The following is a 26,461-nucleotide window of genomic DNA, read 5'->3' as shown; positions in this document are numbered from 1 at the left end:
GGCACCAAAAAGAGGGAGAGAAAAAACTCGAACCGAGGCCTCAAAAGGGCCTGCCCCGAAAACGAAAGTAAACTTAACGGGGCAAAAAACTGGAAATACGGGAAGGGGAAAAAGACCGAAAAGGTCTTTCTCCAAAATCCCTTTTTTTTTTTTAAAGCAAAAAGCTGAAAGACGCGCGAGGGTCAACTTAAGGGGCGCGAACGGCGCAAACATGACCGTCCCAAGCGCGGACAAAAGAAGACTGACGAACACGAGCCGGTTCGGGCGGGAAGACGGCCGCGTATGCGCGGTGCGCATCGGCGCACGAGGACTAGCAAAGGCCTTTGCTAGTAAAGTGTTCCGATTGGAGGGGCTGCCGTGGACGTCACCCATCAGTGAGAACAAGCAGCCTGCTGGTCCTCGGAGAATGCAGTTTTTTTGTCTGTTATCAGAAGAACTATTTCAGAAGTCCATTTTCTTTTTTATATGAAAGTTGAGGTTTTGAGGGACTCGCACATTTTTGATTTTATAAAAGAAGCAATGATGAAAGTGGAGTGACCCCTTCGGGGTCCTTAAGACCTAATGTTGAGCTTTCTGTATTTCATAAATATGAGTGAAGATTTAAAAACAAATCAAGCATGAGTTGAAAATAACCATTCAATATTCATTAGATAAATTTTTTTATTTTCCCACCTGCTTGTTTAGATTACACAATTCTTAATCACCATTATGTGCCTTGTCCCTGTGGGAATGGCCTAGAGAACTGTCTTTTCTAAAGGTGGCACTACCGAAGTGGAGGAACAAAAGAAACCACTACAAATGAACTCAGAGAGAAGGAAAAAAAGTAGGGTTATCAATGGATCTTCCAACACAAACTCAAGACAGTCATGAGATATTAACATAAAGCGAATGCTACATACCTGTAGAAGGTATTCTCCGAGGACAGCAGGCTGATTGTTCTCACTGATGGGTGACGTCCACGGCAGCCCCTCCAATCGGAAAACTTCACTAGCAAAGTCCTTTGCTAGCCCTCGCGCGCCCGCGCGCACCGCGCATGCGCGGCCGTCTTCCCGCCCGAAACCGGTTCGAGCCGGCCAGTCCAGTATGTAGCAAGACAATACACTTCAAGGGAAGACACAACTCCAAAGGGGAGGCGGGCGGGTTTGTGAGAACAATCAGCCTGCTGTCCTCGGAGAATACCTTCTACAGGTATGTAGCATTCGCTTTCTCCGAGGACAAGCAGGCTGCTTGTTCTCACTGATGGGGTATCCCTAGCCCCCAGGCTCACTCAAAACAATAACATTGGTCAATTGGGCCTCGCAACGGCGAGGACATAACTGAGATTGACCTAAAAAATTTACCAACTAACTGAGAGTGTAGCCTGGAACAGAACAAACAGGGCCCTCGGGGGGTGGAGTTGGATCCTAAAGCCCAAACAGGTTCTGAAGAACTGACTGCCCGAACCGACTGTCGCGTCGGGTATCCTGCTGCAGGCAGTAATGAGATGTGAATGTGTGGACAGATGACCACGTCGCAGCTTTGCAAATTTCTTCAATGGAGGCTGACTTCAAGTGGGCTACCGACGCAGCCATGGCTCTAACATTATGAGCCGTGACATGACCCTCAAGAGCCAGCCCCGCCTGGGCGTAAGTGAAGGAAATGCAATCTGCTAGCCAATTGGATATGGTGCGTTTCCCTACAGCCACTCCCCTCCTATTGGGGTCAAAAGAAACAAACAATTGGGCGGACTGTCTGGTGGGCTGTGTCCGCTCCAGGTAGAAGGCCAATGCTCTCTTGCAGTCCAATGTGTGCAGCTGACGTTCAGCAGGGCAGGAATGAGGACGGGGAAAGAATGTTGGCAAGACAATTGACTGGTTCAGATGGAACTCCGACACGACCTTTGGCAGAAACTTAGGGTGAGTGCGGAGGACTACTCTGTTGTGATGAAATTTGGTGTAAGGGGCCTGGGCTACTAGGGCCTGAAGCTCACTGACTCTACGAGCCGAAGTAACTGCCACCAAGAAAATGACCTTCCAGGTCAAGTACTTCGGATGGCAGGAATTCAGTGGCTCAAAAGGAGGTTTCATCAGCTGGGTGAGAACGACATTGAGATCCCATGACACTGTAGGAGGCTTGACAGGGGGCTTTGACAAAAGCAAACCTCTCATGAAGCGAACAACTAAAGGCTGTCCTGAGATCGGCTTACCTTCCACTTGGTAATGGTATGCACTGATTGCACTAAGGTGAACCCTTACGGAGTTGGTCTTAAGACCAGACTCAGACAAGTGCAGAAGGTATTCAAGCAGGGTCTGTGTAGGACAAGAGCGAGGATCTAGGGCCTTGCTGTCACACCAGACGGCAAACCTCCTCCAATGAAAGAAGTAACTTCTCTTGGTGGAGTCTTTCCTGGAAGCAAGCAAGATACGGGAGACACCCTCTGGCAGACCCAAAGAGGCAAAATCTACGCCCTCAACATCCAGGCCGTGAGAGCCAGAGACTGGAGGTTGGGATGCAGAAGGGCCCCTTCGTCCTGCGTGATGAGGGTCGGAAAACACTCCAATCTCCACGGTTCTTCGGAGGAAAACTCCAGAAGAAGAGGGAACCAGATCTGACGCGGCCAAAAAGGAGCGATCAGAATCATGGTGCCTCGGTCTTGCTTGAGTTTCAACAAAGTCTTCCCCACCAGAGGGATGGGAGGATAAGCATACAGCAGTCCCTCCCCCCAATCCAGGAGGAAGGCATCCGACGCCAGTCTGCCGTGGGCCTGAAGCCTGGAAAAGAACTGAGGGACCTTGTGGTTCACTTGAGATGCGAAGAGATCCACCAGGGGGGTGCCCCACGCCTGGAAGATCTGTCGCACCACACTGGAATTGAGCGACCACTCGTGAGGTTGCATAATCCTGCTCAACCTGTCGGCCAGACTGTTGTTTACGCCTGCCAGATATGTGGCTTGGAGCACCATGCCTTGACGGCGAGCCCAGAGCCACATGCTGACGGCTTCCTGACACAGGGGGCGAGATCCGGTGCCCCCCTGCTTGTTGACATAGAACATGGCAACCTGATTGTCTGTCTGAATTTGGATAATTTGGTGGGACAGCCGATCTCTGAAAGCCTTCAGAGCGTTCCAGATCGCTCGCAACTCCAGAAGATTGATCTGTAGATCGCTTTCTTGGAGGGACCACCTTCCTTGGGTGTGAAGCCCATCGACATGAGCTCCCCATCCCAGGAGAGACGCATCCGTGGTCAGCACTTTTTGCGGCTGAGGAATTTGGAAGGGACGTCCCAGAGTCAAATTGGAGCAAATCGTCCACCAATACAGGGATTCGAGAAAACTCGTGGACAGGTGGATCACGTCCTCTAGTCCCCCAGCGGCCTGATACCACTGGGAGGCTAGGGTCCATTGAGCAGATCTCATGTGAAGGCGGGCCATGGGAGTCACATGAACTGTGGAGGCCATGTGGCCCAACAATCTCAACATCTGCCGAGCTGTGATCTGCTGGGACGCTCGCACCCGCGAGACGAGGGACAACAAATTGTTGGCCCTCGCCTCTGGGAGATAGGCGCGAGCCGTCCGAGAATCCAGCAGGGCTCCGATGAATTCGAGTTTCTGCACTGGGAGGAGATGGGACTTTGGGTAATTTATCACAAACCCCAGTAGCTCCAGGAGGCGAATAGTCATCTGCATGGACTGCAGGGCTGCTGCCTCGGATGTGTTCTTCACCAGCCAATCGTCGAGATATGGGAACACGTGCACCCCCAGCCTGCGAAGCGCCGCTGCTACCACAGCTAGGCACTTTGTGAACACCCTGGGCGCGGAGGCGAGCCCAAAGGGTAGCACACAGTACTGGAAGTGGCGTGTGCCCAGCTGAAATCGCAGATACTGTCTGTGAGCTGGCAGTATCGGGATGTGTGTGTAGGCATCCTTCAAGTCCAGAGAGCATAGCCAATCGTTTTGCTGAATCATGGGGAGAAGGGTGCCCAGGGAAAGCATCCTGAACTTTTCTTTTACGAGATATTTGTTCAGGGCCCTTAGGTCTAGGATGGGACGCATCCCCCCTGTTTTCTTTTCCACAAGGAAGTACCTGGAATAGAATCCCAGCCCTTCTTGCCCGGATGGCACAGGGCTCGACCGCATTGGCACTGAGAAGGGCGGAGAGTTCCTCTGCAAGTACCTGCTTGTGCTGGAAGCTGTAGGACTGAGCTCCCGGAGGACAATTTGGAGGTTTTGAGGCCAAATTGAGGGTGTATCCTTGCCGGACTATTTGGAGAACCCACTGATCGGAGGTTATGAGAGGCCACCTTTGGTGAAAAGCTTTCAACCTCCCTCCGACAGGTAGGTCGCCCGGCACTGACACTTGGATGTCGGCTATGCTCTGCTGGAGCCAGTCAAAAGCTCGCCCCTTGCTTTTGCTGGGGAGCCGCGGGGCCTTGCTGAGTCGCACGCTGCTGACGAGAGCGAGCGCGCTGGGGCTTAGCCTGGGCCGCAGGCTGTCGGGAAGGAGGATTGTACCTACGCTTGCCAGAAGTATAGGGAACAGTCTTCCTTCCCCCGAAAAATCGTCTACCTGTAGAGGTAGAAGCTGAAGGCTGCCGGCGGGCGAACTTGTCGAATGCGGTGTCCCGCTGGTGGAGAGACTCTACCACCTGTTCGACTTTTTCGCCAAAAATGTTATCCGCACGGCAAGGCGAGTCCGCAATCCGCTGCTGGAGTCTATTCTCCAGGTCGGCGGCACGCAGCCATGAGAGCCTGCGCATCACCACACCTTGAGCAGCGGCCCTGGACGCAACATCAAAAGTGTCATAAACTCCTCTGGCCAGGAATTTTCTGCACGCCTTCAGCTGCCTGACCACCTCCTGAAAAGGCTTGGCTTGCTCAGGGGGAAGAGCATCAACCAAGCCCGCCAACTGCCGCACATTGTTCCGCATGTGTATGCTCGTGTAGAGCTGGTAGGACTGGATCTTGGACACGAGCATAGAGGAATGGTAGGCCTTCCTCCCAAAGGAGTCTAAGGTTCTAGCGTCCTTGCCCGGGGGCGCCGAAGCATGTTCCCTAGAACTCTTAGCCTTCTTTAGGGCCAAATCCACAACTCCAGAGTCATGAGGCAACTGAGTGCGCATCAGCTCTGGGTCCCCATGGATCCGGTACTGGGACTCGATCTTCTTGGGAATGTGGGGATTAGTTAATGGCTTGGTCCAGTTCGCAAGCAATGTCTTCTTCAGGACATGGTGCAAGGGAACAGTGGACGCTTCCTTAGGTGGAGAAGGATAGTCCAGGAGCTCAAACATTTCAGCCCTGGGCTCGTCCTCCACAACCACCGGGAAGGGGATGGCCGTAGACATCTCCCGGACAAAGGAAGCGAAAGACAGACTCTCGGGAGGAGAAAGCTGTCTCTCAGGAGAGGGAGTGGGATCAGACGGAAGACCCTCAGACTCCTCGTCAGAGAAATATCTGGGATCTTCCTCTTCCTCCCACGAGGCCTCACCCTCGGTGTCAGACACAAGTTCACGGACCTGTGTCTGCAACCTCGCCCTGCTCGACTCCGTGGAACCCCGTCCACGATGGGGGCGTCGAGAGGTAGACTCCCTTGCCCGCATCGGCGAAGCTCCCTCCGCCGACGTGGTCGGGGAGCCTTCCTGGGAGGTGGCCGCGGTCGGCACCGCACGCGGTACCGACGTCGGGGACCTCAACCTGGGCGATGGGCCAGCCGGCGCCACGCTCGACGGTACCGGAGGCGCAAGCACCGCCGGTACCGGAGGGGTAGGGCGCAACAGCTCTCCCAGAATCTCTGGGAGAACGGCCCGGAGGCTCTCGTTTAGAGTGGCTGCAGAGAAAGGCTGAGAGGTCGATGCAGGCGTCGACGTCAGTACCTGTTCCGGGCGTGGAGGCTGTTCCGGGCTGTCCAGAGCGGAGCGCATCGACACCTCCTGAACAGAGGGTGAGCGGTCCTCTCGGTGCCGATGCCTGCTGGGTGCCGAATCCCTCGGCGACCCAGAGCTCTCGGTGCCGACACGGGGAGGAGACCGGTGTCGATGCTTCTTCGATTTCTTCCGAAGCATGTCACCGGAGCTCCCCGGCACCGACGAGGAGGACGTCGAATCCATCCGTCGCTTCCTCGGGGCCGAGACTGAAGAAGGTCGATCTCGGGGGGGCTGTACCGCAGGAGCCCTCAGGGTAGGCGGAGACCCACCCGAGGGCTCACCGCCACCAGCAGGGGAATGGACAGCCCTCACCTGCACTCCACCCGATGCACCACCGTCCGACGACATCAGCAGACGAGGTCCTGGTACCACCGACGTCGATGCAGCTATCCGATGTCTCGGCGCCGATGCAGAGGCTCGATGCCTCGATGCACTCGATGCAGGGGCGGCCGAGGAAGATGGTCTGGACGCTGACGACGTCGATGCACTCGAAGATCCCGGTGCCGATGCCGACGAAGAGCCCGAGAACAACACGTTCCACTGGGCTAGTCTCGCTACCTGAGTCCGCCTTTGAAGCAGGGAACACAGACTGCAGTTCTGAGGGCGGTGCTCGGCCCCCAGACACTGAAGACACGACGAGTGTCGATCAGTGAGCGAGATAACCCGGGCGCACTGGGTGCACTTCTTGAAGCCGCTGGAAGGCTTCGATGTCATGGGCGGAAAAATCACGCCGGCGAAATCAAAAGCCGAAATGGCGAAATTTGAAGCACCAAAATTTAGGGGGAGAAAAATCTCGACCGAGGCCGAAAAGAGGCCTACCCCGACGACGAAAGAAAACTTACCGGGGCAAAAAGCTGGAAGTACGGGGAGGATTTACACGAAACCCGGCGGGGGGTTTCCGGAGCACTTCCCGACTAAGAGAAAACTTTCCCGAAGGAAAAAAACACGCTCAAAATAAATTGGACGCGCGAGGTCGACTTTCCGGGGCTCGACACGGCGAAAACACGACCGTACCGAGTGCGGACAAAAGAAGACTGGCCGGCTCGAACCGGTTTCGGGCGGGAAGACGGCCGCGCATGCGCGGTGCGCGCGGGCGCGCGAGGGCTAGCAAAGGACTTTGCTAGTGAAGTTTTCCGATTGGAGGGGCTGCCGTGGACGTCACCCATCAGTGAAAACAAGCAGCCTGCTTGTCCTCGGAGAAAAATATTTATTGTTGATTCACCACTGAGACTCCACATGGGCTGTGTTTCAGCGTTATCGCCTGCTTCAGGAGTCTGCCAGTGTGTGGCCTCTAAAGACTTTTCTTTCATGATAAAACGCACTAAGAAGGGCTCTTTATAATACCTCAGTAAAAGAACAAGCTGCCAGACGGCGATGTCCTTTTCACTTTGCACCAAAAGCAAAGGACGTTAGCGTCTGGCAGCTTGTTCTTCACTAAACTATTACAATAAGCCATATTTAGTGAGTTTCATCAAAAAGAAAATAAGAACAGAAGCAGGCGGTAACACTAAAACATGGCTTGTGTCGAGTCTCAGTGGTGAATCAACAATAAATGTTTTTATGTTTATAACTCATGACTGTCTTGAATTTGTGTCGGAAGATCCATTGATAACACTACTTTTTTCCTTGCCCTATCTAATTCATTTGAATTTTCTTACACTAATTTCTTGCTTCATAGCAAGAATATGTTGTATTGCAATTAGCAACTCATTTTTTTTAGTCCATGAACACTTTTCTGGAGATTGTAACACTTGTGTTCATTTTTTGAAAAACCTTCATGTTATACAGCTCAAGAGTTACTAGTCATAATGAGCATGTCTCGGTTGTAAACAAATGGTACAGATGTTAAACATGGAATAATTTACAAACCAGATTGTGCTGAAGAACATCTTACCTTCCAGAATCTCAGCCTTTTCATTCCTATTCACATCACCTATACGCTGCAATAATTCCAAATCCTTTTCTGTTTTTATTCTTTCCAAGGGCTCAGGAATGAGGGAAACAAGCTCACTCTCTCGTTCAGGATCTCTTGCCACCTTTGGCTCACTGCGTTTTTGCTCCATTAGAGGAGGAATATCAGCAATTCTCTCTCTATCAGAGATGTCTGGAGCTTGTCTCTCTCTTTCTCTTTCTAAGTCTCTCCTCCTCTCCCTTTCTCGTTCTCTGATTCGGTCTCGGTCCCTGGTTCTTGACCAATCTTTATCTGCATCTCTATCCCATTCTCTCTGTCTTCCATCCCTTCTTTCTCGTTCTCTATCTCGATCGTGTTCATGACGGTCTCGTTCTGAAAGCCTCTCTCGGCTGTCAAATGACCCAGACCTGGAATGTCTTTGACGATCAGACTCAGGGGAACTTCTTTTTGAACTGTGGCTTCTTGAGTCTTGACGATCTGGAGAAAAGTCTTAAAGAATTAACTATGACACACTGAATGTGTTTTAGAAAAGAAACAAAAACAATCAACCAATATTTATTAAGAATACCACTTAAATATTCCTAATATCTTTTAACATAAAAAATGTTATAGAAATAAAACATAAAAAAAAGAAAATAAGATATCTTTTTTTTATTGGACTAAATACATTTTTTAAAATTAGCTTTCAAAGGCAACACCCTTTTTCAGATCAGAAATGACCTTTAAAAGTGGACTAACACAGCTACCCCACCACTCTGCGTAAAAAATGAAATCAAATTGTTAATGCATGCAGAATGTCAACCAAAGCTCGTATGCCCCATTTAAAAAAAATATTTATTTGTTGTATTTGTATCCCACATTTTCCCACCTATTTGCAGGCTCAATGTGGCTTACATAGTGCCGGAGATGCAATTGCAGACTCCGGTGTAGACAAATACAGAGTGATGTAGAGATCAGATAAAGTTCATGTGGTATTGCCACGTGAGATAACTACTACTACTTAACATTTCTAGATAAGGTAAAGTTCATGTGGTATAGCCACATAAGGGCGTCATACACAGAACAGTTGTGTTGTGTCCATACCGTATTTTGGTTTTTATGCTAGTCCAATAAAAAAGTAAACCCTTCTCCAGAATTAGAGCTCTACATGGTATTTATAAGGCCACTGATTCTGACCCACTCATTCTGACAAGCTGGGCTATACTATGGTAATGTGAGTAATTAGATTGTAAGCTCTGTCGAGCAGGGACTGTCCCTTCATGTTCAAGTGTACAGCGCTGTGTATGTCTAGTAGCGCTATAGAAATTAGTAGTAGTAGTAGTAGTAAGAGCCTGGCAAATTATAAATGGATTTAGAAATCTGTTTCTCTAGTAATTCTTAAGGTATCCACAACGTGCCTATTGCTATCTCCCTAATGATTTGTTTATACCACTGATGGCCACCTGAATATCATGCTGACAAAGACATGTTAATAAATGCTTTTGATATCACCGTAAAGTACACACCTACTATATCAAATTACTGCTAAGTATATTAGTCTTTTGACACAATTCACTGCTAAACCAATGCAACAATTTTATATATAATATAATGTTGTGGAGGAAAAGACTTCAGTGTTTAATCAATGTCTTTTTTTAGTCTAATGACTACACTTTAAGGCTACTGACATTGTATCACCAGTCTGAAAAAACTCCACTTCCCTTTACTTTTTAACATTTTATCATTTTTCAATAAAATCTCTGTCTTTCAATATTTCTAGACAACAGTGGAAGCTTAGCTTGTCTTCACTCTTTCAGCTCGACTCAAAGAAACTTCCCCATTTCACATACATTGCTTCCTCAGGAGCTGCCAAAATTATAACACCAAGTTTACTACATCTAGTTCAACAAAAAGAAAGCACCAACACCCATATCACCCATGTAAAAAAATAACTGATCCCTTAGATACTCAATTAGTTTAACTGATAATTAGATTCAGCTGACTGAACTCAGCCAGGCTTGACTGAAGGCTTTGCTGAATCTAAATCTCACTATATATTAAAACTTACCATGAGAGTGAAGTAGTCACTACAAGAATACTATACCACAATCCAAGGAAATTTCCAAAAGAGATAAGAAAAAAAACTGTTGAAATGTATCAGTCTGGAAAGGGTTATAAAACCATTTCTAAAGTTCTGGGACTCCGCTGAACCACTGTGAGAGCCAATACATTCAAAAAGAGAAAACTTGCAACAGTGGTGAATCATTCCAGGAATGGCTGGGATTGCCAAAATTACTCTAAGGGTGCAACAACTCATTCAGGAAGTCATAAAACATCCGAGAACATCATCCAAAGAACAGCAGGCCTCTCTAGCCTCAGCATAATTAGAAAGAAACCACTGATCTTGAGTTTGAAGACCATCCACATGAGCTCACCAACTGAAGTTGAATGTATCCATTGTCAACAACTTCTAATGTGGTGGAATTTGGAATGGAAGTCCAAAAGTCAAATTGGACCGAATTGTCCACCAGAGAAGAGCATGAGCGAACTCTGGTAGGATGTGAATGACATTTGTTAGGTTCCCGGTAGCTGGAGACAGCTGGGAAGCCAAGATCCATTGGGCAGCTCTCAAATATAGCCATGCCATGGGAGTAACATGCACCGTGGATGCCATGTGGCCTATCAACCTCAACATTTGCCAAGTAGAAACATGCTGGCTGTTGCAGACCTGCAAGGCAAACACTACTAAGGTATCTGCTCTTGCTAGAGGTAGGAAGGCTCGAGCATGCGCTTTGTCTAGCAGGGCTCCTATGTACTCCAATTGTCATACTGGATTGAGGTGGGACTTGGGATAATTTATGACAATCCCCAGTAGCTCTAGCACGTGAATAGTCAACTGCATCGACTTGGATGCCCCTTCCTGAGATGTGTTCTTGACCAACCAATCATCAAGGTAAGGGAACACATACACTTCCAATCTGCAACATGCCAGGCACTTGGTGAAAACTCTGGGGGCAGACACTAGGCCAAATAGCAGAACTTGATACTGGAAGTGATGCTTCCTGTGACTGAGAAGTATGAGAATGTGGGTATAGGTCCAGAAAGCATAGCCAATCATTTTCCTGAATAAGAGGGAGTAGGGTGCCCAGGGAAATCATCTGGAACTTCTTTACCAGAAATTTGTTCAGGGCCCTTAGGTCTAGGATGGGCCAGTATCCCCCCCCCCCCCCCCCCCCCCCCCCCAATTTTGCTGGTCACAAGGAAATATCTGGAATAGAACCTGCACCTCTGCCCATTCGAAAATCTTCTTCTGGAAGAAGATGCAGATGGAGGTTGGAGAGAGAAAGTGTGGATACTATCAGTGTGCTTCTTAATGAGGTCAGCAACCTCTTCCCACTTTCTCTCAAAATAAGTTGTCCCTTCAGCAAGGCACATCTGAACAGCCTGTTCCAGGTCAGACACACACAACCATGAGAATCTATGCATTCCCGCACCCATTCCAGAGAGTCTGGACACTATATCAAAGGTGTCATAAGCACTCCTGGCCAAATAATGCCTACGCTCCATCAGATTATTGGCCAACTGACAAAGCTTGGTGGCCTGCTCCGCAGGGAGAGAATCCACTAGACTTGGTGTACTATTCACTAAAGACTCCAAGTAAATGCTCGTGTAGAGCTGGTAGGTACTGGATGCAGGCAATAAGCATTGAGGCCTGAAATGTTTTCCTCCCAAATGAGTCTAAGGTTCTGGCTTCTCGCCCCGAGGGCACTGAGGCATGAGACCGAGAGCTCTTGGCTCATTTGAGAGTGGATTTGACTACCAAAGAGTGGTGAGGCAACTGTGCCTTCATGAATCTGGGAGCCTTCTGGATACGGTACTGCATATCCACCTTCTTGGGTGCTACCTGTACTGAGAAGTAAGATTCCCAATTCCTCATCAGTACATCCTTAAGGATAGGGTACAATGGTACAGTGACCCTTTCCTTAGGAGGAGACATAACCCAAGACAGATAACATCTCTGCCCTGGGCTCCTCCTCCGTCTCCAACTTAAATGGGATGACCGCAGCCATCTCTCTGACAAAACTAGTGAAAGAGAGCCTCTGGAGATTTCTGTCTCTCTTGAGGTGAAGGGATACCATATGACTTTTTCTCTGAGAAGTAACATGGATCTGTATCCGATTCCCATAAGCAGTCCCAGTCAGACTCCTCTTCCTCATGAGGATCAGGAGACAGAGTCTGCACCGGCCTTAATCCAGTGGAACGGCGTCCACGAGGAGTGTCGAGATGCAGCCCTTCCCTCAGACTCAAGAGAAGCTTCCTCCACTGATGTCAGAGGGGGTACTGCCTATTCAGGCCTTGGCTCCAGCTCCTGCACCAGCACCCTGCGAGGTACTGATGTTGATGATTTGAGAACCAGTGTCGCTGGAGCCTCAGAGAGGGGCTGTGGCTGCTCTGCCAAGGGCACAAGCACCGTTGATGCCAAATCAGAAGTGCCCTGCAGCAACTAAGGCCAGTTCTTCTAGAAGCATGCTCCAAAACCATTCATCGATGATGAGGCATCAGCAAAGGCATGGTAGCCAGTGTGGAAGCAGCCTGCAAAGTCATCAGTGCTGAACTGGTAACGGGGACCTAGCTACTCAATGACTGGCACACTTGCACTTCTTCCAAAAAGTAGGAGTGCTTCTCTCGATGCTGGCGCTTCTCGGGTACTGGAGAGTCCGATGCCCCGGTGCTTCCGGCACTGTGTGTCAAGGAGGACTGATGCTTATGCTTCCTGGGCTTCCCTTGAGGCATAGAGCCTCGGTCCCTCTGGACACTGCCGAATCTAAGCATCTCCTTAGTGTCGGATCCGAAGCTGACCAGACCAGGGTCCTGCTAACAGCGCCCAGTGTCGAGGTAGGTGGAATCCCACTTGATGCCAGTGCACTGCCAGTGGTTACCAGTGTAGGAACAGCCATGGAGGTCGATGTTGCCGGTGCCAAAGATGATGTTCCAGACTTCGAAGAACCAAAAAGCTTCTTCTGTTGAGCCAATCACAATCTGTGTGTCCTTGCCTGCATTTGAAGACAAAGATCATAAACTGAGGGGTCATGATTTGGCCCAAGGCCCTCAATGCACCAGTTGTGCGGGTCCATGAGAGAAATAATGCAATGGTACTTAGTGAACCGCTTCAATCCACTGGGGGTCTTCTGGGATGCTAAGAAAAGAATTTTGGCTAAATTAAACTCCTCAATCTTGAATAACTAAAAAAGGGAGTATTCAAATTGAGGTTGGGGCTGTGGCCTAACCACATATCCACTCACAAAAAAATCTTAAAAAAAAAAAAAAAAAAGCCGAAAAACTGTTGAAAAATATGAGGGAGGGAAAAACAGGAAAACTAAATAAAATAAAGGAAATAATTACCCGCTGAGGAAAGCACTCACGAAAGCAAAAAAAATTAAAAATGCAGAGTGAGAAGACTACAAAATGTGTCCTCTCAGTTCCGCAGAAAAAAAAGAGACTGAGAGACCCATGCTCAAGTGTTACACAGGAAGGCACCAGCACATGTGCGGTGGGATGATGCTAGAATTTTCTTTATTACTACCAGGGCTCCGTCAGATGATGTCACCAACATGTGGGAATAACGCAGTCTGCTTGTCCTCAGGGAAACAAGTAGTTCAATACACAAAAACTTATGAATGTGTCTGAATTAAAGCAGTTCTGCAAAGAGTGGTCTAAGATTCTTCAACAGGGATGTGAAAGATTGATATCAAATTACAGGAAGTATTTGTCAGCAATTACTGCTGCTAAAGGTGGTACAATCATTAATTTTAGGGGCAGTTACTTTTTCACATGGTTAATATGTGTGTTGATGAACTTTGCTCTTTAAATAAATAAAGGAGAAATTAGACCTTACCTGTTAATTTGCTTTCCTTTAATCTCTCCGGACCGGCCCAGGATTGGACTGATGGGTTGTGCACGCCTTCCAGCAGGTTGGGAGACTGAGAAAAAAACTCTGACTCTAGCGAGCCAATAGGAGCCCTGGTCATGTGACCCTAGCTTCAGTATTTGATTAACAAAGCAGAAAAAAAGGGAAGAAGACAGTCTGTGCCCCGAGGAATTCAAGCAACCAGGGAGCACATATTGGAAACGTGCTCTAACAAAGGCTCACTGACAACTCTCACCAGAGCAGTGGTATGGCCTTATCATCATGGCTCACCGAAAACCCTAACCAGCGAATCGGTATGGCCGAACTGTAATGGCTCACCACATACTCTAACCAGAGCAGCGGTATGGCCTGACTGCATTGGCTCACCACGTACCCTTACCAGAGCAGCGGTATGGCCTAACTGAAAAGGCTCACCACGTACCCTTACCAGGGCAGCGGTACGGCCTGAACAGGAGAGCAATGATTTCTCTTAATTTTTTTTTTTTTTTTAATATCATTTATATTTTCAAACATATATGTAACCAGCAAAAAACAGCTCTGCAAACAAATAAACTGAACATCCAAATACAGACAGAAAGATAGCCCAAGGGAGGGACCTGGGCCGGTCCGGAGGAATTAAAGGAAAGCAAATTAGCAGGTAAGGTCTAATTTCTCCTTCCTTAGCATCCCTCCAGACCGGCCCAGGATTGGACTGATGGGACGTAACAAAGCAGTAGTCCTACGGGAGGGACCCCAGCAAGCCCGCTGAAAGTACCCACGACGCAATGACCGCCTCCTGTCGACACTGAACATCAAGCCTGTAATGTTTAGAAAAGGAATGGAGAGAAGACCAAGTCGCTGCCTTACAGATCTCCACCGGTGGAACCAAAAAGCACTCGGCCCAGGACGCTGCCTGCCCTCTAGTTGAATGAGCTTTAACAGAGTCCGGGACTGGTTTACCTGCCAAAAGGTAGGCTGACGCTATCATTTCTTTGATCCACCTAGACAATGTGGGCTTGGAAGCCGACAACCCCTTACGATGACCAGCCACCAGAAGAAAAAGACGGTCCGTGCGACGAAACTCCTCCGTAACAGCGAGATACCTTTTAAGCACTCTCCTAACATCCAGAGTATGCAACTGTCTCTGCTCCTGAGTCCCTGCAGCTGACCCCAGAACAGGAAGAAAAACTAACTGGGCCAGATGGAAACGGGACACAACCTTAGGCAAAAAGGAAGGAACCGGACGAAGAACCACTCGCTCCTTAGAAAATTCCAGAAAAGGAGATCTACATGAAAAAGCTTGCAACTCCAAAACTCGTCGCGCAGAGGCAATAGCCACCAAAAACACTGTCTTAAGCGTCAAATCCTTCAAAGAACACGATCGCAAAGGTTCAAATGGGGGTTTTGTCAGCGTGGTAAGAACCAGGTTAAGATCCCACGATGGGAAAAATGATCTGACTGGAGAGCGAAGAAGACGGACACCCTTCAAAAAACGACCACATCGGGAAGACTAGTCCAAGACTTACCCCGAATCCTACCTCTGAAGCAGGAAAGAGCTGCTACCTGCACCTTAAGAGAAGAAAGCGACAGCCCTTTATCAAATCCTCTCTGCAGGAAATCTAACATCTGAGCCACGGACGCCCGAAAAGGAAGAATACCAAACTCCGCACACCAGGCCTCAAAAATTCTCCAAGTGCGAATATAGTTGAGAGAGGTGGAACGCCGCCGACACCGAAGCATGGTGGAAATCACTGTCGCTGAAAAACCCCACTTAGCTAGACGGGCTCGTTCAAGAGCCAAGCCGTAAGACAAAATCGAGCCGGATCTGGATGCGGAACTGGCCCTTGCTCCAGTAAAGTCTTGTGAAGTGGAAGCGGAAGGGGAGACGCCACCAACAGACGTTGCAGATCCGCATACCAAGGCCGTCTAGGCCAGTCTGATGCCACCAGAACTACCGGTCCCCTGTGTTCCTCTATCCTCTGTAGGAGACGACCTATCAGCGGCCACGGAGGAAACGCGTAAAGAAGGCCCGAGGGCCACTGCTGTAAGAGAGCGTCTACTCCCTCTGCCCTTGCATCCTTTCGGCGACTGAAGAATCGAGAGACCTTTGAGTTGAGACTGGTGGCAAAAAGATCCAGAACTGGAGTGCACCAGCGGTCCACTATCAGCTGAAACGCCTGATCGCTGAGAGCCCATTCTCCCGGGTCGAGAGTGTGACGACTGAGAAAATCGGCTTGAACGTTCTCCACTCCTGCTACATGCGATGCTGAGATGGCCGAGAGATGAACTTCCGCCCAGGCTAGCAGACTCTCCGCCTCCCGACACAAGAGGCGACACCTCGTTCCTCCCTGGCGGTTGATATACGCCACTGCCGAGGCATTGTCTGACAGGACTCGTACTGCCTTGCCTGCCAGTAGAGAACTGAAATGCTGCAGCGCTAGCCTGATCGCCCTGGTCTCTAGAAAGTTGATGGACTGAACTGCTTCCAGCTGAGACCAGAGCCCCTGGGTCCATTTGCTTAGGCAATGCGCTCCCCAGCCTCGCAGACTGGCATCCATCGTTAACTGTATCCAACGAGGAGGTTCTAAAGGCATTCCTACAGTGAGATTCTTCATCCTCAGCCACCAGAACAGAGAGCTGCGCTCCCTGTTGCGAAGAGGTAGCCGCATCTGTATCGAATCCCTCTGAGAGGACCACCGGGACAGAAGGGACCACTGAAGAGGACGCATGTGCAGCCTGGCCCAGGGAACTACCTCTATTGTGGCTGCCATGGAACCGAGGACCTGAAGATAATCCCGCGCCGACGGACGGTGCTGGCGAAGTAAGTCCTGAATCTGAGACCGGAGCTTTACAATCCTGGCCTGTGGCAGAAAGACACGGCCCCGAGCCGTATCGAAAACGACCCCTAGATACTCCAGAGACTGAGAAGGAATTAACCGACTCTTGGGTACATTTATTACCCAACCTAGAGACTGTAAGAACCGCATCACCTGGTCTGTGACTCGGCAACTCTCCTGATAAGACTTTGCTCTGATTAACCAGTCGTCTAGGTATGGATGAACGAGAATACCTTCCTTCCTGAGAGCCGCGGCCACCACGACCATGACCTTGGTAAAAATGCGTGGGGCCGTCGCAAGACCGAAAGGCAGGGCGTGAAACTGGTAATGCCGCCCCAGAATTGCAAAGCGCAAAAACCTGTGGTGGGCCGGCCGAATAGGAATATGCAAGTAGGCCTCTGTGAGATCCAAGGCTGTCAAGTATTCTCCCTGGCGCACCGCGACTATGACTGAGCGAAGAGTCTCCATACGAAAGCTTGAGACCCTGAGAGCTCGATTGACCGCCTTGAGATCTAAAATAGGACGAAAAGAGTCTTCCTTCTTGGGAACTACAAAATAAATGGAATAGCGCCTAGCCCGTACTTCGCAGGAGGAACTGGACAGATAGCCTGCAGATCTAAAAGCCTTCATAGAGTGTCCTGAACCGCCCTCGCCTTGAGAGGAGAGCGACAGGGAAACACCAGAAAAGCGCCTGAAATAGGCCTTGCGAACTCTAAGGCATAACCGTCTCGAATAATCTCCAGGACCCACTGATCCGAAGTGATGTGGGCCCACCTCTGATAGAACTGAGAGAGACGAGCTCCGACAGGAACCAGAGGAGAGGCCCTCGCACCTTCATTGGGAAGAACGACTCTGGGCTCGAAAACCTGGATTGGAAAACCCTGCTCCTCTGCGAGGACCCCGAAAGGACTGAGTCCTATTGCCAAAACGAGTCCTAGGAGGCTGATAACCGCGACCAGCTGAAAATCTACAGAAGCCTCTCACTGAACTCCTACCAGAAAAAGAACCTCGGTTGGCTAGACGAGGCCTATCCTGTGGTAGACGAGGAACTTTGGCATCCCCTAAGGAATTAACCAGCTTATCTAATTCTTCTCCAAACAAGAAAGAACCTTTAAAGGGAAACTTGCTCAACTTTGACTTGGAGGCCGCATCCGCCGACCAACCCTTCAACCACAAAGACCGGCGAGCAGCGACCCCCCAGAGCCAAGGACTTAGAAGATGCTCGCAGCAGATCAGAGTGTCAGATAGAAAAGCTGCCCCCGTCTCAATTCGAGCTACCTCCAAATCGATAGCTTGCAGATCATCCGACGTCCTGTCCAAGACTCTCTCGGCCCATCTAAAGCAGGCTCTAGCCACCAAAGAGCCACAAATGGCAGCCTGTACTGCCAATGAAGAAACGTCAAAACCTGACTTAAGCAGAGAATCTAGCCTTCTATCCTGGACATCCCGCAGAGCCGTGCCTCCATCCACGGGCACCGTATTGCGCTTAGCCACCGCTGACACCACTGCATCCACCACCGGGACCTTAAGCATAGCTTTATCTGCTTCTGGAATCTGATAAAGACGAGACATAGATCTAGTCGGACGAAAAGCCGCATCTGGGATCTCCCATTGCGCTTTAATGACATCCCAGATGACCTGATGCATGGGAAACGTTTTAGCTGCGGATCTAGACCCCTTGATCAAAAAGTCTACCTTACGGGTCTGAGGAACTGGAGGAAGATCGTCAAAATTCAAAGTAGAGGAGACCATAGCAATAAGCTCCTGCAAATCATCTCTGTGAAAAACTCTAGCTACAGAAGGGTCATCCCCCTGGACAAAAGAAGCAGCCTCAGGATCTGAGGAAGCAAAATCAGGATCATAGGAGGCATTGTCCATCAGATCCTCCTCCTCCTCTAAATAGGGCATCTCCTGATCCCCAAAACTCCCATGCAAATCACTTTCCCTCGATTTCTTAGAGGGAGGAGGAGCAGGACTGGTAGTATCTCCTGCCCCCATCCCTGCATCACCTTTGTGCATCAAAAACACCTGGTACATCTGAAGCACAAACTCAGCAGGAAAACCCCCTGCCTGAGCGGGCCCAGATTGTACCAGAGCTGAGGAATTCAAATTATCAACATTTGATGCAGGTAAAATCGCAGGCTGCGAACGCGAAGACGGCTCCGTAGCCGGATTCAAAATGGCCGCCATTCGCGCCAAATCCGAGGGAACGGCGTCCTGACGCGTGCCCGAATCCTCCGGTACCACAGAAATAGACCGCAACGGCGAGGAGCTCGGCCCCGGCAAAAGCGGACCCAAAGTCGAAGGAGAGGAACAATATTTACAAGAACCGGCGGACGAAACCCCCCGCCGCTGACAGACAGCGCAGCGCTTCAATTTCTCCGTCATCGCGGAGACGCGCATGCACGCACAGAAACGGTTCGCGCCAAAAACAAATAACAAAATTTAGCGATTAGCCAACTACAGACCCGCGAAAAGAGATCTTAAAAGACTCCTGAAGAGCAACTAAAATTCTCAGAGTCTTTCTTTCCGTTCCTGTCTCTTTTTTTTTTTTTTTTAATCCACTACTGCTGATACTGAAACAGACACCATAGAAACAGACACCAGAGCTGTGTGCTCGTTAAGTCTATGGGGAAGCTCTGCTTAGCTCTGTCCCCCCTTTTTTTTTTTTTTTACTTTAAACTTTAAACTGGCTGCCTCTCCCAAAGGCAACAGCCCTTTGCTTGCCAAAAGGGGGCCCTTCCCTGAAAATTGTGATCTTTAGCAGGGAGATGGGGAGGAAAGAAAGGGGGAGGGACCCGGGACACCCGAGTATAACACCCCTGAGGCAAAAGATAAATGCTAACAAGCCTCCAAAGAATTCCTCTGGCACAGACTAAAATAAACACCAAATTTCAGAACAGACAGACAAAATAAAAAGTTTTGAAGATAACAAAGAGAGACTAAAGGGCTCACTTCCTACCTGCTGGGAGACTGAGAAAATACTGAGGCTAGGGTCACATGACCAGGGCTCCTATTGGCTCGCTAGAGTCAGAGTTTTTTTCTCAGTCTCCCAACCTGCTGGAAGGCGTGCACAACCCATCAGTCCAATCCTGAGCCGGTCCGGAGGGATGCTAAGGAATCAGTTATAATTTAAAAACTCAGGTTCCCTTTGTGTTAGATCACATTTTGTTCAGAAACCATTCACTGTGACATATGCAATAAATAGGGAAAATCAGGAGGGGGGGGGGGGGAGAACATTTTCACATATCAGTGTAATTATTGCCTTACTTGTGCACCCACGTCCAAGACACTTCACTGAACAACCTTCTGCTCAATGTGCTGCTGTGGCTAGGAAAGCGAATAGAATGTTGGGTATTATTAGGAAAGGTATGGAGAACAGATGTGAAGATGTTATAATGTCGTTGTATCGCTCCATGGTGCGACCGCACCTTGAGTATTGTGTTCAATTCTGGTCGCCGCATCTCAAGAAAGATATAGTAGAACTGGAAAAGGTGCAGCAAAGGGCGACAAAAATGATAGCGGGGATGAGACGACTACAAAAATGATAGCGGGGATAGGACGACTTCCCTACGGAGAAAGACTAAGGAGGCTAGGGCTTTTCAGCTTGGAGAAGAGATGGCTGAGGGGAGACATGACAGAGGTATATAAAATAATGAATGGAATGGAACAGGTGGATGTGAAGCGTCTGCTCACGCTTTCCAAAAATACTAGGACTAGGGGGCATGCGATGAAACTACAGTGTAGTAAATTTAAAACAAATAGGAGAAACCTTTTCTTCACTCAACGCGTAATTAAACTCTGGAATTCGTTGCCGGAGGACGTAGTGAAGGCGGTTAGCTTGGCAGAGTTTAAAAAGGGGTTGGACGGTTTCCTAAAGGACAAGCCCATACACCACTACTAAATGGACTTGGGAAAAATCCACAATTTCTGGAATAACTTGTATAAAATGTTTGTACGTTTGCCAGGTGCCCTTGACCTGGATTGGCCGCTGCTGGGGACAGGATGCTCGGCTCGATGGACCTTTGGTCTTTTCCCAGTATGGCATTACTTATGTACTTATATAGCCAAAAAGGTCATGACAACTGTTTACTCTTTACAAAAATATAAGAACTAGGGGGCAAGAAATGAAGCTATTAAGTAGTAAATTTAAAACAAATTGGAGAAAATCTCTCTTCACTCAACGTGCAATTAAACTCTGGAATTTGCTGCCAGAGAACGTGGTAAAAGCAGTTAGCCTAGCATGGTTTAAAATGGTTTGGACAAGTTCCTAAAAGAAAAGTCCATAAGGCTGTATTAAAATGTACTTGGGAAAATCCACTGCTTATTAGTGGGATAAGCAGCATAAAGCGAATGCTACATACCTGTAGAAGGTATTCTCCGAGGACAGCAGGCTGATTGTTCTCACTGATGGGTGACGTCCACGGCAGCCCCTCCAATCGGAATCTTCACTAGCAAAGTCCTTTGCTAGCCCTCGCGCGCCGATGCGCACCGCGCATGCGCGGCCGTCTTCCCGCCCGAAACCGGCTTGAGCCGGCCAGTCTCATATGTAGCAAGACAAAGATCAGGGAAGACACAACTCCAAAGGGGAGGCGGGCGGGTTTTGTGAGAACAATCAGCCTGCTGTCCTCGGAGAATACCTTCTACAGGTGTGTAGCATTCGCTTTCTCCGAGGACAAGCAGGCTGCTTGTTCTCACTGATGGGGTATCCCTAGCCCCCAGGCTCACTCAAAACAACAAACATGGTCAATTGGGCCTCGCAACGGCGAGGACATAACTGAGATTGACCTGAAAAATTTACCAACTAACTGAGAGTGCAGCCTGGAACAGAACAAACAGGGCCCTCGGGGGGTGGAGTTGGATCCTAAAGCCCAAACAGGTTCTGAAGAACTGACTGCCCGAACCGACTGTCGCGTCGGGTATCCTGCTGCAGGCAGTAATGGGATGTGAATGTGTGGACAGAAGACCACGTCGCAGCTTTGCAAATCTCTTCAATAGTGGCTGACTTCAAGTGGGCTACCGACGCTGCCATGGCTCTAACATTATGAGCCGTGACATGACCCTCAAGAGCCAGCCCAGCCTGGGCGTAAGTGAAGGAAATGCAATCTGCTAGCCAATTGGATATGGTGCGTTTTCCTACAGCCACTCCCCTCCTATTGGGATCAAAAGAAACAAACAATTGGGCGGACTGTCTGTTGGGCTGTGTCCGCTCCAAATAGAAGGCCAATGCTCTCTTGCAGTCCAATGTGTGCAGCTGACGTTCAGCAGGGCAGGAATGAGGACGGGGAAAGAATGTTGGCAAGACAATTGACTGGTTTAGATGGAACTCCGACACAACCTTTGGCAGAAACTTAGGGTGAGTGCGGAGGACTACTCTGTTATGATGAAATTTGGTGTAAGGGGCCTGGGCTACCAGGGCCTGAAGCTCACTGACTCTACGAGCTGAAGTAACTGCCACCAAGAAAATGACCTTCCAGGTCAAGTACTTCAGATGGCAGGAGTTCAGTGGCTCAAAAGGAGGTTTCATCAGCTGGGTGAGAACGACATTGAGATCCCATGACACTGTAGGAGGCTTGACAGGGGGCTTTGACAAAAGCAAACCTCTCATGAAGCGAACAACTAAAGGCTGTCCTGAGATCGGCTTACCTTCCACACGGTAATGGTATGCACTGATTGCACTAAGGTGAACCCTTACAGAGTTGGTCTTAAGACCCGACTCAGACAAGTGCAGAAGGTATTCAAGCAGGGTCTGTGTAGGACAAGAGGATCTAGGGCCTTGCTGTCACACCAGACGGCAAACCTCCTCCACAGAAAGAAATAACTCCTCTTAGTGGAGTCTTTCCTGGAAGCAAGCAAGATACAGGAGACACCCTCTGACAGACCCAAAGAGGCAAAATCTACGCTCTCAACATCCAGGCCGTGAGAGCCAGGGACCGGAGGTTGGGATGCAGAAGCGCCCCTTCGTCCTGTGTGATGAGGGTCGGAAAACACTCCAATCTCCACGGTTCTTCGGAGGACAACTCCAGAAGAAGAGGGAACCAGATCTGACGTGGCCAAAAGGGAGCAATCAGAATCATGGTGCCTCGGTCTTGCTTGAGTTTCAACAAAGTCTTCCCCACCAAAGGTATGGGAGGATAAGCATACAGCAGACCCTCCCCCCAGTCCAGGAGGAAGGCATCCGATGCCAGTCTGCCATGGGCCTGAAGCCTGGAACAGAACTGAGGGACTTTGTGGTTGGCTCGAGATGCGAAGAGATCCACCAAGGGGGTGCCCCACACCTGGAAGATCTGTCGCACTACACGAGAATTGAGCGACCATTCGTGAGGTTGCATAATCCTGCTCAACCTGTCGGCCAGACTGTTGTTTACGCCTGCCAGGTATGTGGCTTGGAGCACCATGCCGTGCCGGCGAGCCCAGAGCCACATGCTGACGGCTTCCTGACACAGGGGGCGAGATCCGGTGCCCCCCTGCTTGTTGATGTAATACATGGCAACCTGGTTGTCTGTCTGAATTTGGATAATTTGGTGGGACAGCCGATCTCTGAAAGCCTTCAGAGCGTTCCAGATCGCTCGCAGCTCCAGAAGATTGATCTGCAGATCGCGTTCCTGGAGGGACCAGCTTCCTTGGGTGTGAAGCCCATCGACATGAGCTCCCCAGCCCAGGAAAGATGCATCCGTGGTCAGCACTTTTTGTGGCTGAGGAATTTGGAAAGGACGTCCCAGAGTCAAATTGGACCAAATTGTCCACCAATACAGGGATTTGAGAAAACTCGTGGACAGGTGGATCACGTCTTCTAGATCCCCAGCAGCCTGAAACCACTGGGAAGCTAGGGTCCATTGAGCAGATCTCATGTGAAGGCGGGCCATGGGAGTCACATGAACTGTGGAGGCCATGTGGCCTAGCACTCTCAACATCTGCCGAGCTGTGATCTGCTGTGACGCTCGTACCCGCGAGACGAGGGACAACAAGTTGCTGGCCCTCGGCTCTGAGAGGTAGGCACGAGCTGTCTGAGAATCCAGCAGAGCTCCTATGAACTCGAGTTTCTGCACTGGGAGAAGATGGGACTTTGGGTAATTTATCACAAACCCCAGTAGCTCCAGGAGGCGAATAGTCATCTGCATGGACTGCAGGGCTCCTGCCTCGGATGTGTTCTTCACCAGCCAATCGTCGAGATATGGGAACACGTGAACCCCCAGTCTGCGAAGTGCCGCTGCTACTACAGCCAGGCACTTTGTGAACACCCTGGGCGCAGAGGCGAGCCCAAAGGGTAGCACACAGTACTGGAAGTGACGAGTGCCCAGCTGAAATCGCAGATACTGTCTGTGAGCTGGCAGTATCGGGATGTGCGTATAGGCGTCCTTCAAGTCCAGAGAGCATAGCCAATCGTTTTCCTGAATCATGGGAAGAAGGGTGCCCAGGGAAAGCATCCTGAACTTTTCTTTTACGAGATATTTGTTCAGGGCCCTTAGGTCTAGAATGGGACGCATCCCCCCTGTTTTCTTTTCCACAAGGAAGTACCTGGAATAGAATCCCAGCCCTTCCTGCCCGGATGGCACGGGCTCGACCGCATTGGCACTGAGAAGGGCGGAGAGTTCCTCTGCAAGTACCTGCTTGTGCTGGAAGCTGTAAGACTGAGCTCCCGGTGGACAATTTGGAGGTTTGGAGGCCAAATTGAGGGTGTATCCTTGCCGGACTATTTGCAGAACCCACTGATCGGAGGTTATGAGAGGCCACCTTTGGTGAAAAGCTTTCAACCTCCCCCCGACTGGCAGGTCGCCCGGCACTGACACTTGGATGTCGGCTATGCTCTGCTGGAGCCAGTCAAAAGCCCGTCCCTTGCTTTTGCTGGGGAGCCGAGGGGCCTTGCTGAGTCGCACGCTGCTGACGAGAGCGAGCGCGCTGGGGCTTAGCCTGGGCCACAGGCTGTCGAGAAGGAGGATTGTACCTACGCTTGCCAGAAGAGTAGGGACCAGTCTTCCTTCCCCCGAAAAATCTTCTACCTGTAGAGGTAGATGCTGAAGGCTGCCGGCGGGAGAACTTGTCGAATGCGGTATCCCGCTGGTGGAGATGCTCTACCACCTGTTCGACCTTCTCTCCAAAAATATTGTCCGCACGGCAAGGCGAGTCCGCAATCCGCTGCTGGAGTCTGTTCTCCAGGTCGGAGGCACGCAGCCATGAGAGCCTGCGCATCACCACACCTTGAGCAGCGGCCCTGGACGCAACATCAAAGGTGTCATACACCCCTCTGGCCAGGAATTTTCTGCACGCCTTCAGCTGCCTGACCACCTCCTGAAAAGGCTTGGCTTGCTCAGGGGGGAGCGCATCCACCAAGCCCGCCAACTGCCGCACATTGTTCCGCATATGTATGCTCATGTAGAGCTGGTAGGACTGAATCTTGGCCACGAGCATAGAAGAATGGTAGGCCTTCCTCCCAAAGGAGTCTAAGGTTCTAGAGTCTTTGCCCGGGGGCGCCGAAGCATGCTCCCTAGAACTCTTAGCCTTCTTTAGGGCCAAATCCACAACTCCAGAGTCATGAGGCAACTGGGTGCGCATCAGCTCTGGGTCCCCATGGATCCGGTACTGGGACTCGATCTTCTTGGGAATGTGGGGATTAGTTAGAGGTTTTGTCCAGTTCACCAGCAATGTCTTCTTAAGGACATGGTGCATGGGTACTGTGGATGCTTCCTTAGGTGGAGAAGGATAGTCCAGGAGCTCAAACATTTCAGCCCTGGGCTCGTCCTCCACAACCACCGGGAAGGGGATGGCCGTAGACATCTCCCGGACAAAGGAAGCGAAAGACAGACTCTCAGGAGGAGAAAGCTGCCTTTCAGGAGAGGGAGTGGGATCAGAGGGAAGACCTTCAGACTCCTCGTCAGAGAAATACCTGATGTCTTCCTCTTCCTCCCACGAGGCCTCACCCTCGGTGTGAGACACAAGTTCACGAACCTGTGTCTGCAACCGCGCCCGACTCGACTCCGTGGAGCCACGTCCACGATGGGGGCGTCGAGAGGTAGACTCGCTCGCCCGCATCGGCGAAGCTCCCTCCGCCGACGTAGTCGGGGAGCCCTCCTGGGAGGCGACGGCAGTCGGTACCGCATGCGGCACCGACGCCGGTGACCTCACCTCGGGCGATGGACCAGCCGGCGCCACGCTCGACGGTACCGGAGGCGCAAGCACCGCCGGTACCGGAGGGGTAGGGCGCAACAGCTCTCCCAGAATCTCTGGAAGAACGGCCCGGAGGCTCTCGTTCAGAGCGGCTGCAGAAAAAGGCATGGAAGTCGATGCAGGCGTCGACGTCAGAACCTGTTCCGGGCGTGGAGGCTGTTCCGGGCTGTCCAGAGTGGAGCGCATCGACACCTCTTGAACAGAGGGTGAGCGGTCCTCTCGGTGCCGATGCCTGCTGGGTGCCGACTCCCTCGGCGACCCAGAGCTCCCGGTGCCGACACGGGAAGGGGACCGGTGTCGATGCTTCTTAGATTTCTTGCGAAGCACGTCACCAGCGCTTCCCGGTACCGACGAGGACGTAGAATCCAGCCGTCTCTTCCTCGGGGCCGAGACCGAAGAGAGTCGATCTCGGGGGGGCTGTACCGCAGGAGCCCTCAGGGTAGGGGGAGACCCACCCGAAGGCTCACCGCCACCAGCAGGGGAGTGGACAGCCCTCACCTGCACTCCAGACGAAGCACCATCGTCCGACGACATCAGCAGACGAGGTCCCGGTACCACCGACGTCGATGCAGTCACCCGATGTCTCGGCGCCGATGCAGAGGGTCGATGCCTCGATGCACTCGATGCACTGGCCGCCGAGGATGAAGGTCTGGACGCTGCAGACGTCGATGCACTCGATACCCCCGGTGTCGATGCCGACGAAGAGCCCGAGAACAAAAAGTTCCACTGGGCCAACCTCGCTACCTGAGTCCGCTTCTGTAA

General features: G+C 50.6%; 1 protein-coding gene across 2 annotated transcripts in view; it reads right to left on the bottom strand.

The window, feature by feature from the left end:
* Nucleotides 1–26,461, bottom strand: part of ZC3H13 (zinc finger CCCH-type containing 13) — a 215,599-nt gene that overhangs the window by 22,082 nt on the left and 167,056 nt on the right. For both annotated transcript variants that reach the window (XM_030200507.1, XM_030200508.1), the window contains exon 16: nt 7,793–8,287. In XM_030200507.1, coding sequence (XP_030056367.1) covers nt 7,793–8,287 — 495 coding nt within the window. The remainder of the gene's footprint in view (nt 1–7,792; nt 8,288–26,461) is intronic.

The sequence above is a fragment of the Microcaecilia unicolor genome, chromosome 4, assembly GCF_901765095.1.
Source record: "Microcaecilia unicolor chromosome 4, aMicUni1.1, whole genome shotgun sequence".
NCBI classification, from domain to species: Eukaryota; Metazoa; Chordata; class Amphibia; order Gymnophiona; family Siphonopidae; genus Microcaecilia; species Microcaecilia unicolor.
The sequence above is the reverse complement of the archived record's forward strand: the minus strand, read 5'-3'. Positions and strand labels throughout refer to the sequence as shown.